At 45.1% G+C, this 13,758-nt stretch overlaps 1 protein-coding gene across 2 annotated transcripts; it reads left to right on the top strand.

The window, feature by feature from the left end:
- Positions 1 to 9,717: 9,717 nt before the first annotated feature.
- Positions 9,718 to 13,446, top strand: LOC114912172 (uncharacterized). Of its 2 annotated transcripts, none has more exons than XM_029257719.1 (3): positions 9,718 to 9,767; positions 9,894 to 9,973; positions 10,533 to 13,446. In XM_029257719.1, the coding sequence occupies exon 3, from the start codon at positions 10,533 to 10,535 to the stop codon at positions 13,116 to 13,118; it is 2,586 nt and encodes an 861-aa protein (XP_029113552.1). In that variant the 5' UTR covers positions 9,718 to 9,767; positions 9,894 to 9,973; the 3' UTR covers positions 13,119 to 13,446. The 2 variants fall into 2 exon arrangements, with proteins under 2 accessions (XP_029113552.1, XP_029113551.1); XM_029257718.1 differs by having other exon boundaries at positions 10,530 to 13,446.
- The last annotated feature ends 312 nt before the right edge of the window (positions 13,447 to 13,758 follow it).

Raw genomic sequence — 13,758 nt, 5'->3', positions numbered from 1 at the left:
CTCAAGTTCTGATTCAGTTCAACGCTGAGTTACCTTTAGTCTCAGCATGTGATGCGTCTCCTGTAGCAGTTGGTGCGGTAATTTCCCACAGAATGAGTGATGGTAGCAAAAGGCCTATTGCATTTGCTTCAAGGATGCTAACAAAAACTGAGAGAAATTACTCTCAAAATTGAAAAAGAGGCTTTAGGACTGGAATTTGGAGTAATGAAATTCCATGATTATCTGTTTGGTAGACAGTTTACCATAGTAACAGATCATAAGCCACTGCTGAAAATCCTAGGTCCTAAAATGGGGGTACCTTGTCTCGCTGCAGCTAGGATGTAGAGATGGTCCTTGATCTTGTCTGCATACAAGTATGAAATCCAGTACAAGAGATCAGAACAGCATGGAAATGCTGATGCCTTGTCAAGACTACCCATGAACGACAATAACGCTATTAGGTCCAATCCAGTGTATAGGGTGTCTTATCTTGAAGAATTACCTGTCACTGAAAACGAAATAGCACGAGAAATGGAGACTGACCCTGTGCTTAAAAGGGTTAAGGAATATGTAATGTGTGGTTGGCCAAAGCATGTATCCGAAGAAGCACTTAAGCCGTACTTTTCTAAGAAATTTGAACTTTCCATGGAAAATGGTTGTCGTCTTTGGGGGTATCATGTAGTAATACCTGAAAAATTGCATGACAGACTACTGGCATAACTTCATGACAGTCATTGGGGTATGGTAAAGATAAAATCTTTGGCCGGAAGTTTTTTCTGGTGGCCTGCTCTTGATATGAACATTGAGAATGTAGTTAGTCAGCGTGACGTGTGTCAGCAGCAGCGTAGCATGCCTGCTCCTGTTCCTGTACATACATGGAAATGGTCATGGGGACCCTGGGAACGAATCCACTTAGATTTTGCTGAGGATCACCAGCAGTTGTTTTTGGTGGTAATGGATGCTTATGCTAGATGGCCTGAGATTGTTCGTACGCAATCAATTACTTCAGCAAAGACGATCGAAGTGCTGAGAAATTTATTTGCATCTTACGGTCTTCCTCAGGAAGTAGTAACTGATAATGGACCCCAGTTTACATCCAGAGAATTTGAACAATTCTTACTGCTGAATGGGGTAAAACATACTACATCTCCTGTGTATCATCCTGCCTCAAATGGGGTGGCTGAACGGTTGGTGCAGAATCTAAAAAGAACACTTGCAAAGAAGAGAACAGTTGGGCGTAGGACGCTTCAACACTGTGTTGCTAATTTTTTTTTTTTACAGTTACCGCAACACACCTCATAGTACTACTCACAAGACACCAGCAGAATTACTTCTCAAGAGATCAGTTTGTATGCGATTATCTTATCAAGCCACACTTTTCACAAGCTCTGAAGTATGAGAGCCCTGCCAAAACTGAGACACCCTGTAAAGTCAGGACCTTTACTGTTGGGCAAAATGTTTTGGTAAAGAATTACAGGGGAGGGGAGAAATGGTTGAATGGTATCATTTCAAAAGTGCTGGATCCAGTAACTTACATGATTGATGTGAACGGAAACTGTGTAAAGAGACATGTGAATCAGATGTTGAGTAGTAAATCTATGTGTAACAGTGGTGATGTTGAGCATGGTTGGGTTCCTTACAAGGGAAGAAACTGGGACTATGGTGACATTGACATGGATGTTAAGGATGGCAGTGAAACTGTCGTATCAGAAAGAGTTGCGACTGAATCGGAGGCAGAGTCAGCACCTGAAGCAGTGCCGCCCTTGTTGGTATTGTCCTCATCACCTTCATCCACCACTGAAAGCATTTTTGTGAAAGCTCGTCCGGTTCGTAGCAGGCGTGCTCCCCAAAGGTTGAACTGGTAAAGAAAATAATGTAACCACAGTCATAAGGGAAAATTTCAACCTGTAACCAAAGAAAGAAAAACAAAACAAAATTCTGTGTTGGTTGTTTTGGTTAGAGGTTGATAAGGATTGTAAATAATTGTTCTCTTAAGGAATGGGGGCGCAGTGGTGCAGTGGGTTGGACCTGTTCCTGCTCTCTGGTGGGGCTGGGGTTCAAGTCCTGCATTGGGGTTCCTTGTGATGGACTGGAGTCCTGTCCTGGGTGTGTCTTCTCCCCCTCCAGCCTTGTGTCCTGTGTTGCCGGGTTAGGCTCCAGTTCCCCATGACCCTGTATGGGACAAGTGGTTCAGAAAGTGTGTGTTTTCTTAAGGATTAGTAAGAGATTGGAAGCTACAGGGGAGGAGGTGTGGTGTTTTAAACCAAGAATAAATCATTGAGAATTTTGTAAAAGAGAGGTTCCTGCCAGCCTGTAGGGTGTAAGTTGAAAAAGGATAATTGTCATTGGTTATTTCTTAATTGAATTGCACTGTATGTATAACGCAGACTTTTTTGCGCGAAGCGGAGAGATGCCAGGGTGAGAAGTGAGACTGTGACACGAGTTGCTGTTCTTGATAAAACTCTTTTATTTGTGCACTTCAAGTGTTCCAGTGCTTTGTTTAAGTAAAACCTTTAAAGAACGGTGCACTTTCATTTCGGACACCACACCTTTTTTTCTCCTAACGTGATCATGATTTGCGTTTATTTGCTGCTCTTTAATAGGAGCCTTTTGGTAAGTGTTATTTTTCCAGTTACTTTTTTTAATGATGTCTTCAGAAGCCTGAAAAACAAGGCTGTTTTATTACATTACTCATTTCTTTGCAGAGGGAAACCTTTACTACAGTCAGTGCTGTTTTTTTTTTTAAATTCCTAAAACATCTCTGATATCGGTCCAAGTCCTTTTTGGTTCTGATGGGATCCCAGTGTGTGACCCACTAGTCAAACAGGACCGGACCGCTGATGGTCAGATTTGTCTACTGAGTGCGATAAACTCGTGGGTCTCGGACGGAGGTGGTGGTGATGTCACTGCAGCGGTCCAACGACACCTTGGTTGAAGGGCCGTCCGGAGAGCTTCTCCAGGCCGCCGCCGGAGTGCGCAGCATGTTCGGGGGACGCCGCTGGTGCCCTGTGCACGGTGCAGAGCTTCTTCGACTGCCTGTCCTCCTCCAGGCTGGAGCTGCGCGGAAAAGGCGCCCAGGTTCAAACCCTCGTCCTTCTCCAGCCCGTCCACCCCGCTCCAGGTGTCCCCGTCCGCCGTCTTCCACTACGACGTGCGCGCTGCCAAGCGGGGGGCCCCCTGGGAGCTGTCCTTCCTCACTGGCCAGGAGCCCCGCGATCACGCCACACGGCAGCACGAGCTCCATCTTCTCGCCGCGCAGGTGGCTCCAGAGGAAGCTGCAGGGGTCCGGAGTGCAGCCGTGCGCCGCGTGGAGGTCCGAGGTGAGAGCGCCAGCCAGGTGACGCGTGTGAGCGGTCGTGAGCGGTGTCCCTCCTTTCCTTCCTCCCTCCCTCCCTCCCTCCCCAGCGGTCCCGCCGGGAAGTTCGGTCCGCGATGAATAAAGGGGGCAGAAGTGGCCGAAAGCGCAAGCTTCACTCATACACCAGCCAGTGTACTGCAGTAAGTAACTGTGTACGGGGCTCCCTTTCTCAGTATCGGTTCTTGGCTTTTTGGCTAAGATTGTTTTCCGCTTTCTTGCCACAGGTGCTGCTGCAGAGCTTAGAGGGGACAGAGGTGATCTTACTGCGTGACCAGTAGGTGGCTTGTCCGCCGTTGGCATGGGGTGATCCTCTATCCTCTGGAAGGCTTTTATTTTCTTTGGGTAGCCCAGCGATCCTAATGCGTGTCTAGTAGGTGGCATGACCGCTGCTGTCATGGGGTGAGCTGGAGTTTTTTGTTTCCTAAATCCCTTTATCAGTTTTATGTTAGTTTATACATGAAGTATTCGCCAAGAAGGACTCCATCTGCAAGGGAGGAACCTTTGATGGGTTCACCACTGAAGAACGCAGACGGACCATTGGCGAAAACAATGGACCCTGGCAGAACTTCTTTTCCGCCAAATGGAATGCAGGCAGCAGATGGAGGACCATTTTTATTGGAGATCCCAGGAGGAAGACAGAGACTTCCATGACCGACTTACCTTTATAAAAGAGGTAATTTTTGGTCTCCTCGGTCTTACTGTGGAGGACATTATTTGCATTCAACGGAATAACCTGCTGTGGTTCTTTGACGTCACTTTAACTACAGAACTTTGTTTTAAAAAGGTGATTGAGAGTTGCCGAACCCTCGCTGATCATCCTGCATTGAAATTCTTTGATGTTGAGAACCGCTGGGTTAACAACCAGCGCATAGTGACTGTGCATGTTTTTAACCCTTTTATTATGGCGGAGTCGATACAAGAATTTTTACAGAGGTATATTGAAGTTCTGCCCGGTCACAAAGACATGAAGGATGAACTTGGTTTTTGGAATGGGAAAAGACAGTTTCGGGTCCGTTTGCTCCCTGATCCACAAGGTTTTGATGGGTTTCGCCACCCACCTGCTACGTTTAATTTGGGCACAAGCAAGGGCTATTTATTTTATTCTAACCAGCCACCCTTCTGTCGAGTGTGTCAGGGGTTTGGGCATACGGGGGCTGAGTGCACCAATATGCAGTGCAATAACTGTTTGGAGGAAGGTCACATGGCTAGAGATCGTAAAGGTCCACACAGGTGTAATATCTTCGGGGCAGAAGATCATCTTTCCTGCACCTGCTCTCAGAGGAAACCCACCTATGCCGACGCTGTGTCAGGGAGCTGGGTGTCTGGCGGAAGGGAGGAAGAAATGTTTGTTCAATCTAATGTTTCTGAGGTGCAGGTGCATGCAGAGTTAGCAGTAGAGAAGGAACACCTGATGTTTGTGACCCCAAGGACCTCGCCCACCAAAGCCCAGAGTACCTCAAAGGATACAAATCGGAAAAGGAGCAAAGGCCCTACTCCAAAGGAATATAAGAAGAGCAGAAAAGAGGAGGGGGTGAGCAGGAAAGAAGAAAAGCCAGCAGCAAAGATGGAGGAGGACCGAGATCAATGTTTGCTGGTAGGGGATGGAAGCCATACGGATTGGCCGGTTGTGACTGCACCCCCCTACAGTGTGATGAGTTCCCCTCTTTATTCAGACCAGAATGATGATATTAATGAGCAGCCATATGTTGCTGCAGATCTTCAGAGTATAATAGAAATGTCGGGAGGGGAATGATTTTGTTTTAAATCTGTTTTTAACGAATTTTAGTAGGGTTTTTATTGTTCTTATGGTTGGTTAATTATTTAATTTGCCCCTTTTATGGCTGATTTTAACATTTTAACCTTAAACGTCATACAAATAAAGAATGTCTTGAAAAGAGCAGCAGTGTTTGGTCAGCTTGCATCCTCTGCCTTCCAGCTATGTTTTTTACAGGAAGTCCATCTTCGAGACCAGTGGGATGTGGCCATTTTCTCTTTGGGTTGGAGGAAAGGTAGATCATACTGGAGTGTAGGTGGCGTCCACTCAACAGATGTTGGCATTCTCTTTGGTGAACGAAGCTTTGAGAATGTAAGCATGTTTACAGTTCTACAGGGTAGAGTACTGGGAGTGGACAGCTCATCCATGCGATGTGTGTCTACGTTCCGGTAGAGGCCACATTCCACATTTTTAGAAGAGTTGACCCCCTTTTGTGTCTGCAATAGATACTTAATAATTGGGGGTGATTTTAATATACATCTGGAGGGTAGAGAGGATGTTAGCATCAAACATTTTAAGAATTTTATGCTCAGATTTGATCTTTCGAATGGTTTTAAAGTGTGCAACCCCAATCATCCGGGCATTACCTGGTCTAATAGTAGAGGAGCACAAAGTCACCTGGATTATATTTTAGCTTCTGACTCTGTTGTTTTCAAGCGGGTTCATCTCTCTCCTTATTAGCCAACGGATCATTTGATGGTAGAGGCCACGGTTTCCATAGAGTTCCCATTGCACGGTCCTGGGTACTGGAAACTGAACGTAGATGTTTTAAAGGAGAAAGAGTACAGGGACCTTTTTTATGAACATTTTAAGTTATGGAAGGAGCTCAAATCTTTCTGTAGCTCTGTCTCGGATTGGTGGGAAGCCACCAAAACGAAGGTGCGAATCATTACTAGGCAGTACTGTGTTTGTAGGAGGGCTCGATCTTGCAGAGCCATGCGGAAAGTGGAGAAAAAGTTGGGAAAGCTCTATTCCCACCATAATAATGGAAAAGATTTGAACAGCGACAGAGAAGCGGAATTAAAGGCGGAATTAAGGTGACTATATGACCAGCAAGCTAGTGCTCTCCTTGCAAGAGCCCAGATAAGAGAATTGGAGCAAGACGAAAAATGTTGCTCCTTTTTCTTTAATAAAATGAGGGGCTTTCAACATGATATGGGTTTTACTTCTTTGCGAACTAGACAAGGAGAGCTGGTTAAGGATACGGCCTGGATGATTGAGGTTGCTACAGAATTTTATGAAACTCTTTTTAACGTAAGGGAAACTGACCCTGTCACAGGGGATTCCTTTTGACAGCATTTGCAGGCGACCCTCCCGGCTGATTCCCAGGCTTGCCTAGAGGCACCCATCACTCTGGGGGAACTGTCTGAGGTGCTCTCCAGAATGAACCAGAGGAAAGTCCCAGGCTTGGACGGACTGCCGGTGGAATTTTATTCCACATTTTGGGATGTCCTGGGCCCTGTTTTCCCTGAGGTTGTGGAAGAAGTGCTGACCCGAGGTAAGTTAACGGACAGCATGAGGTCGGGGGTTTTATCCTTGTTGCATAAGAAAGCCGATAGAGCCGACCTGGGCAACTGGAGGCCCCTGACCATGCTGTGTGTTGATGTAAAGTTAATTGCTAAAATCCTAACCGAGCATCTGATGAAGGTTATGACCCTCCTGGTCCGTGAACGCCAGACGTGCGGGGTTCCCGGGCGCTCAGCAGTCTGGAATTTACATCTTATTAGAGACGCGATCGCCTAGGTGGAGGACTGAAGAATTTCTCTAGCACTGGTCAGCCTGGACCAGGAGAAGGCGTTTGATCGGGTGGACCATACTTTTATGTTTAACGTTTTGGGCGGATCGAGATTGGGCCCCACCTTTCTCGGGTGGGTCCGAACACTTTATAACGAGGTTGGTAGCCGGGTTCTTATTAACGGCTCTCTCGGGGAGTGGTTGCCGCAGATGAGTGGGGTCAGACAGGGGTGTCCACTGTCTCCCCTCCTCTACATTTTGTACGTGGAGCCGTTGGCAGCAGCAGTTCGGGCCCACCTGGGAATAGATGGGTTGCTCATTCCAGGAGACAGGGGTAGGACTGTTAAGTTGGTCCAGTATGCAGATGACACAGTCCTGTTTGCATGTTCCGACCGCTCACTTGCCCAGGCACTGCACCTGACTCAGACGTTCGGTAGGGCCTCGAGTTCGGTGCTCAACCTCGGGAAGACAGAGGTAAAGTACGTTGGATTCTGGGGAGCGCGAAAAAACACCTTTGGTGGTCTCTCGCTTTATAGCAGTCCCCTCAGAGTGCTGGGTGTGAGTTTTCTTTCAAAAGGAGTAGCCTGGATCAACGGGGAGGAGTGTCTTGCGATAGCTAGGTGGAAGATGGGGCTGTGGAAGGCAAGGTCCCTGTCCTTCCTGGGTAAAGTACTGATCTTGAAAGTTGACGTCCTCCCGACCTTACTGTATTTGGCTCATGTCTACCACATGCCTCGTAATTTAAGGAAAGGGTTTGTGAAAGACGTGTTTGGCATAGTATGGGGTGGGAAGCATGAGTTTGTGAGGAGGGAGGTGATGTACCTAGGGAAGAACAGGGGCAGAAGGGGAGGTCCCTGATTTCCCCCTAAAATTTGATTGCCTCTTTTTTGCGCAGCACTGTTTCCATCTGGCAGCTCCGCTGGAACACCCACACCAGCATTTTGTTCGCCTCTGGCTGTCTTTCCCGTTGCGGCATTTGGTGAATTCGTGGTCTAATGCTGGACCAAAGGCCGAGTCTCTGCCAGATCACTACAAACAGATGGTGAAATGGAGCAAGATCATTCCGACAGACACTGACGCAGATACCCCCCTGAAGCACAAAGTGTTATATAATGCTTTGTTAGAGAGGAGGGGAACATGAGTGATGTTAGGCCTTGAGGAAGACATTTGGGCCCGAATTCAGCCAAAGGAGCTCGACAATAGGCTCAGGATCTAAACTGGCAGTGCCTCCAAAGACTACCCGTAATGGAGAAACTTTATAGGTCCGACCGGACGTCCCGACTGCCCGCGACCCCAGTTTCACTGTCTTGATAATGTATTTTATGTAATGGTTAGTAATATTGCTGCCCAACTATAGGAAAATGGTTTTGGGTTCGTTTGACTGTGGATTTATTGATGTTTGTTTTTGGTTGTGTATTTTATTTTATTTATTGATAACTTTATTAAATGAAGCTAATTAATAATAAAAAAAACTGTGTACAGGATCGCGCGCCGTCAATCGGTACAGTTCCGTTACAGATACCAGATTATACTAGGCGACTATTAATGTTAACAGTCGATACTTGCAAATTGACAAGGGTGCCTAACACAGAGTCTCTTCAGGACATGGCAGTTACACAAACAAAGTCAAAAGTCAAAGTGGCTTTAGTTTATTGTCATTCCAACCACATACAGCTGGTACAGTAGAGTGACACGAAACAACGTTCATCCAGGACTACGGTGTTACATTGAAACAACTCGGTTACCTACACAGTAACAATAAATATATAAACATAAAAAATATAAACAATAAATATACACAGTACAGTACACGGTATACAGTAAACACACAGTATGAACACACACATACACACTACTCCTTATGTGTTATATGTATGTGTTCTATAACATGGATATCTATCGGTTCACCAAAAAGTATGTTGTGTGTGTGTGTGTGTGTATATGTATGTGTGTATATATATATATATATATATATATATATATATATTATATATAGTATAGAAAGAGAATGAAGATTGAGAATAAAAACCGACTTCGAGAAGGAAGCGCAGGAGTAAAACGACCCTCTCCTTGCCAAGCGAGGTCATGGCAAAATTTCTTACGGCTAAAAACATCCCTCAATTAATATACACTATGGCAGCTATGCAGATAATGAAATTCCAGCAGAAACGTATTTGGCGGCTATTTTTAGTGCTACTTCCAGGGACAAATAGAATAGTCGATGGCATTCCGTACTGACTGTGTAGCTGAAAGGTCTGGATGTGCGTTATGTGCAAAAAGGAACTTGGTTTGTCTTCATTCGTGCAGGGAGGTTTCTCTCTACTTGCTGATCCTGCAAACACATCTTCATGGCATTATGCTGCTGATGTGTACTGTAGTGACATTAAAATTATACGTTCCCACGACGGCGGACAGTCGAGCGGAAGATCATGGGATAAAACTGTACAGTAACGTAGCGTATATATATATGATACGATACATTAACGCTAACATTTTTTAGCATGATAATACTGCCGAGGAACAAACATGGGAGTGTCGTCCAGCCGTTTCCACGCTTGGTTGTGTCTGATTCAAAGCAGAGAACTTTTTCTCCTTTGTGGAATTTAAATTTCATTCCCCGAGAGTTCATTTGTTCATGATGGCGAGCAGGAGAGGAGGAATGCGAGCCCCCCACTCCTTAACCCGTTCACCGCCGGGCTTGATCAAATAAATACTGGCGCTGGGGGAAAAAACCGAGGAGACCAAGGATACAGCCCATCGCACTTTACGGAAACGCGGAATGCGAATACATGTGGAATGGGGCTTCAGGGGCACTGTAGACAGTGAAGTGACGTCACTGTAGTACGCTAAAACACGTAAGAGCGAGAACAAACGCGTCTGCTGTGCAGTGGCACGTGGGAAGCGGGATACTACAGCTGAGCAGTGAGTAGCATACATTGCGAGTCCGTTTGAATTAAAAAGCGCTTTCTAACTCTGAAAACCGCATCGCTCCACTTTCGTGTTATAAAAAACCTGAGTAATCGAATTTTTATTTTATTTTATTTAAAGATATCTTGTACTTTGTGGCTTGGTCCACTCTTCAGCCTCAGCCAGGTTACCAAGTTTGATCGACCCGATTTTTTTCTGAGGTAAGTAGGAATTTAATATAATATTTTCCTAGAATCTATAGATGTTGATGAAGTTTCGCATCAGTCCAGTATTTATTAACTTAAAGTTGTTTCTGAACCTGGGAAATGCATAATTAATTTTATTGCAATTTGTATAATATTATTTTATCCAATTAATGATCATGGCATTAAGACTTGTGCAGAAACAGGAGAAAATTGGGGGTTTTGGCATTTTCTAATTTAATTCAGAAGGCTTTGTCCCACAAAACGAGTGGGCTTTGTCCCACTTCTTTGTCTTTCAAAAAAAGAGGGGGTTTTAGGGGGGTTTTGCCTGGACCCAGGCTGAAATGCATTCCTTCAAACAAGTCAGTGTGCTATCATGGCGGGGAATACAAATGTTTGATTGTTGTTCCTTGGTTTATCCATTGTGCTAGAAATCTGGTGAATTGCAATTAATTTGGGTTTTATAACAACCCTGTACCCAATATCTTAATTATTTTCTCTGAGGTCATCTGGATCATAGATTTTTGACCTGTCTAGAAATTCACCTAATTCAGTTCACCATTTATCTTCTTAGAAGATGCCTCCAAAAAAAAGACGCAACCTCATTGTCAATGCACATGCCCAACCGGGTGTGGGAAGATGGCACCTGAACGAGAATTTTTCAACACTTCCTGCTACCAGCACTGAGTTGAAAAAGGGACATGTATTACACCTGTACGTCTGTGCAGCGGGAAGTAGTAGAGCTGAGGCAGCGAGACAATTAAAAACACATTTTTCATCTGAGGGCTTTTCTTTCAGTAAGTCCCTGAGTAATGATATAAGAGTGGTTGTGACAGCAACATGGAATAAGTTTAAAAAACTCACTGACCCAAAAGAATTTGAACAGTTTTCAGCAATATGTGATGAACCGTTTGACCTCACTGAGGCAGTTGATCCTGAGTTCACAGTTCCTGTTGCACAGTTGCCAGTTCCTCAAGTTCCTGTTGTTTCACCTGGAATTTTTGATGAGAAATTAACTGTTGAACAAACAGATTCTGACACAATGACCAGAACTCCAGAGAGTCACCTTCAAGTTCATTCTGAGCCAGGTTCCTCTGCCAATTCAAGGAGTTGTCGAGGTGACCTGCTCACTCCTCGAGAAGCTAAGATGAAACAACGATCGGATTTTATGTTGTCAACCCACAGAGCAATGAAAAAGAGATACCAAGAAAAAGTGAGAGAATTGAGGAGACAGCTTCAGACCCCAAGAAAGTGCACAAATCAAGCTATTCAGAGGCAAAAGAACAGAGTTAACAGAAAAAAGGAAGAGATTAAAAAGCTAAAGGATATGTTGTATGGGAATGCCCTCTCCTGTGCATTACAGGAACAGAGAATTCGCAACAAAAGGCTGAAGGATGCGCACAGGAAACTTCTCCGAAAAAGGACCAAGACTGTTTCTGTGGCCAAGTATAATGAAGTCCTAATACAGACGAAGAAGAAGGACAATGTGATATCACAACTTCAACATGAAATCCTGCTTCTTCAGGAAAGAGTTGAAGACTTGACTTCAACCACGGAACATCCTGAGGAGCAAGAAGTTAATGGAAAGATGTACTCATCAGCCATGAGATTGAAAGTATATGACTGTATAAGTAGTAAACTGTCAACAGCAAGTATACCAGTAATCTTACAGAGAATAGCGAAGCATGATGGAATTGAGCTCAAAACTGTACCCCAAAGGAGCACTGTTGAGTTGATGGCCCAGGAATTAGGAGTGATTTCTCAACTGCAGACGGCTGAAATGATATTGGCTAATAATAATGTGACTTTGGGATTTGATGCAACTACCCAGGAAGGTACCCATGTCAACGAAATCCATTTTAGTACCGAACATGACAGCATGTCAGCTGCAGTGGATGAGTTGGCAGGAGGAACAGCAGAAGACTACTGCAATCATATCTGCCAAACTGTAGATGACTTGGCCCACACTTATGTTTTCTTTACTGAAGGGACAAACTTCGAGGAAACTAGGGCAAAATTGATTGAGAAGATATCGAATACGATGACTGACCGATGTGCGACCAATCACGCGGCCGTCCGTCTCGTAAGTAGCGAGTGGGGGAAAACGCTGAACGAGATGAACTGCCACTTGCACCCCCTGGATTCGATTGCGACAGCATGTAGGTCTGCATTGAAGAAAGTTGAAGTAACTGAGGGGAATGTTTATGGCGGGGACTGTATGGCAGCAAATGTCATACTGTCCTTTAGCAAACTTCGTTACAAGGACGGAAAGGGAGACCCCCGTGGTTTTGCGACTTTTTTGGATCAGAAGAAACTCCCGAGGGGCATTCTACCTCGTTACAGGGGCAATCGATTTCACGTGTTATTTCACAGTGCTGGTGTACTTATTGAGCACTATGAGGTATTTTCGGAGTTGTTGAAAGATGGCACAACGCTAGAGCGTAACTTGAGAGAGAGCCTTTGCAAAGATTTTTCAAGTGAAATAGCTCAAGTGGAACTTCAGGTCCTAGGAATCATTGGGAAGCACCTGACAGGTCCTTGGATGACTAAATTGTACACCCCAGTGGGTGCTGGGATAAGTCATGTTGATGGCATAGAACTGGTCAAGCAGGCCACTCGGAGACTCAAGGAGATGTTGCAGGACCCTCTTCAGATTCTGTCATCCACGGAGGATTTTTTTGGCCAAGAGATTGTGTTGGGCAATACATTAGCGAAGTTGAGGGCAATGCCTCATCATCGCCAATTTGTTCCCATGATGTCTTCTTGTCTTCAGGCAACTATTGATGTCCTTGAGCGCCAGTATGCCAAGTACTTCGCGCTGGAAGTGACAGAAAAGCTTCGGGAGGAAACCGCTTCCGTTAGATGTCACAACATGGATTCAGAAGGGTTAATAGGGATGTTTAGTGCTTTACTAAAAAAGGCACCGAGTGCCACGGTCAGTTTTCTCTCTGCCCGGATGAGAGCCTGCAAGAACAAGACGGTGGAGTACCTGGAGGAGCTAGACGATGAAAGGAGGGAACTTGTGCTGGAAAAGGCTGTCCGATGGGGGCGAATGCAAAGAGACAGGAAAAGGATGACTCGCAGAGAACTGAGTTTGGAGCTGATTAGGCGGCAGAAAGACAAACAGCAGGAAAGAAAAAACATTACAAGAAAGAAGGTTTAGGGGGAGGGGTCCCTTCTTATTGACCTAGTAGCGCTGAACGCTCTCTGTTCTGTGCCTTCTCACTATACCGTATGCTGGCTTCGACCTCACTTTGTTCTCCCCTTTCTTGGGTATTCGTGTGCTTACTTATCTACTTATTGTTGTTTTGTGGTTCTATGCAAGTACAGTATGCGCAGTCATCACATGTGTATCTTTGCTTAAACTGTGGAAGAGTCTACCTGTTACGGTCAGAAGTGCCCCGTCTGTCTGTCTTCAAATCTAAAGACTTGCATGTTTTCTCAGGAATTTCACTTTGAAATATAATTCCACTTAGCTGTGTTTGTTTTTCCCACCTCTATACCAAAGCAGATTAAATTACTTTGTTATAAATTACTAAATTTCTTGTTGTTGAGCATTGTTTCCCTACAGTCATACCCGAGAAGGTCGACCAGCCGGCCGGCGGTCGCAGGTGCACCCTATGCCGACTGAAGACGAAGACCAACTGCCGTGATTGACGAGATGTACCTTGCTGAACTGGGAAATAAAGCTAGCGTACAGCAAGAATGCCATTATTACTTGTAAACATAAAATTCTTATTTAACCTAGAATGCCCAGGAGGGGTGGGAAGCCACTGCCACTTGACCCTCAGGGGTTTTTTTTT

Source organism: Scleropages formosus, chromosome 14 (genome assembly GCF_900964775.1).
Source record: "Scleropages formosus chromosome 14, fSclFor1.1, whole genome shotgun sequence".
NCBI lineage: Eukaryota > Metazoa > Chordata > Actinopteri > Osteoglossiformes > Osteoglossidae > Scleropages > Scleropages formosus.
Note: the sequence above shows the minus strand (reverse complement) of the source record. Positions and strands in the feature narration are given on the sequence as shown.

Bases quoted from the DNA above. Each gene is read 5' to 3' on its own strand.
- LOC114912172 (XM_029257719.1), top strand. From the start codon at position 10,533: ATGCCTCCAAAAAAAAGACGCAACCTCATTGTCAATGCACATGCCCAA.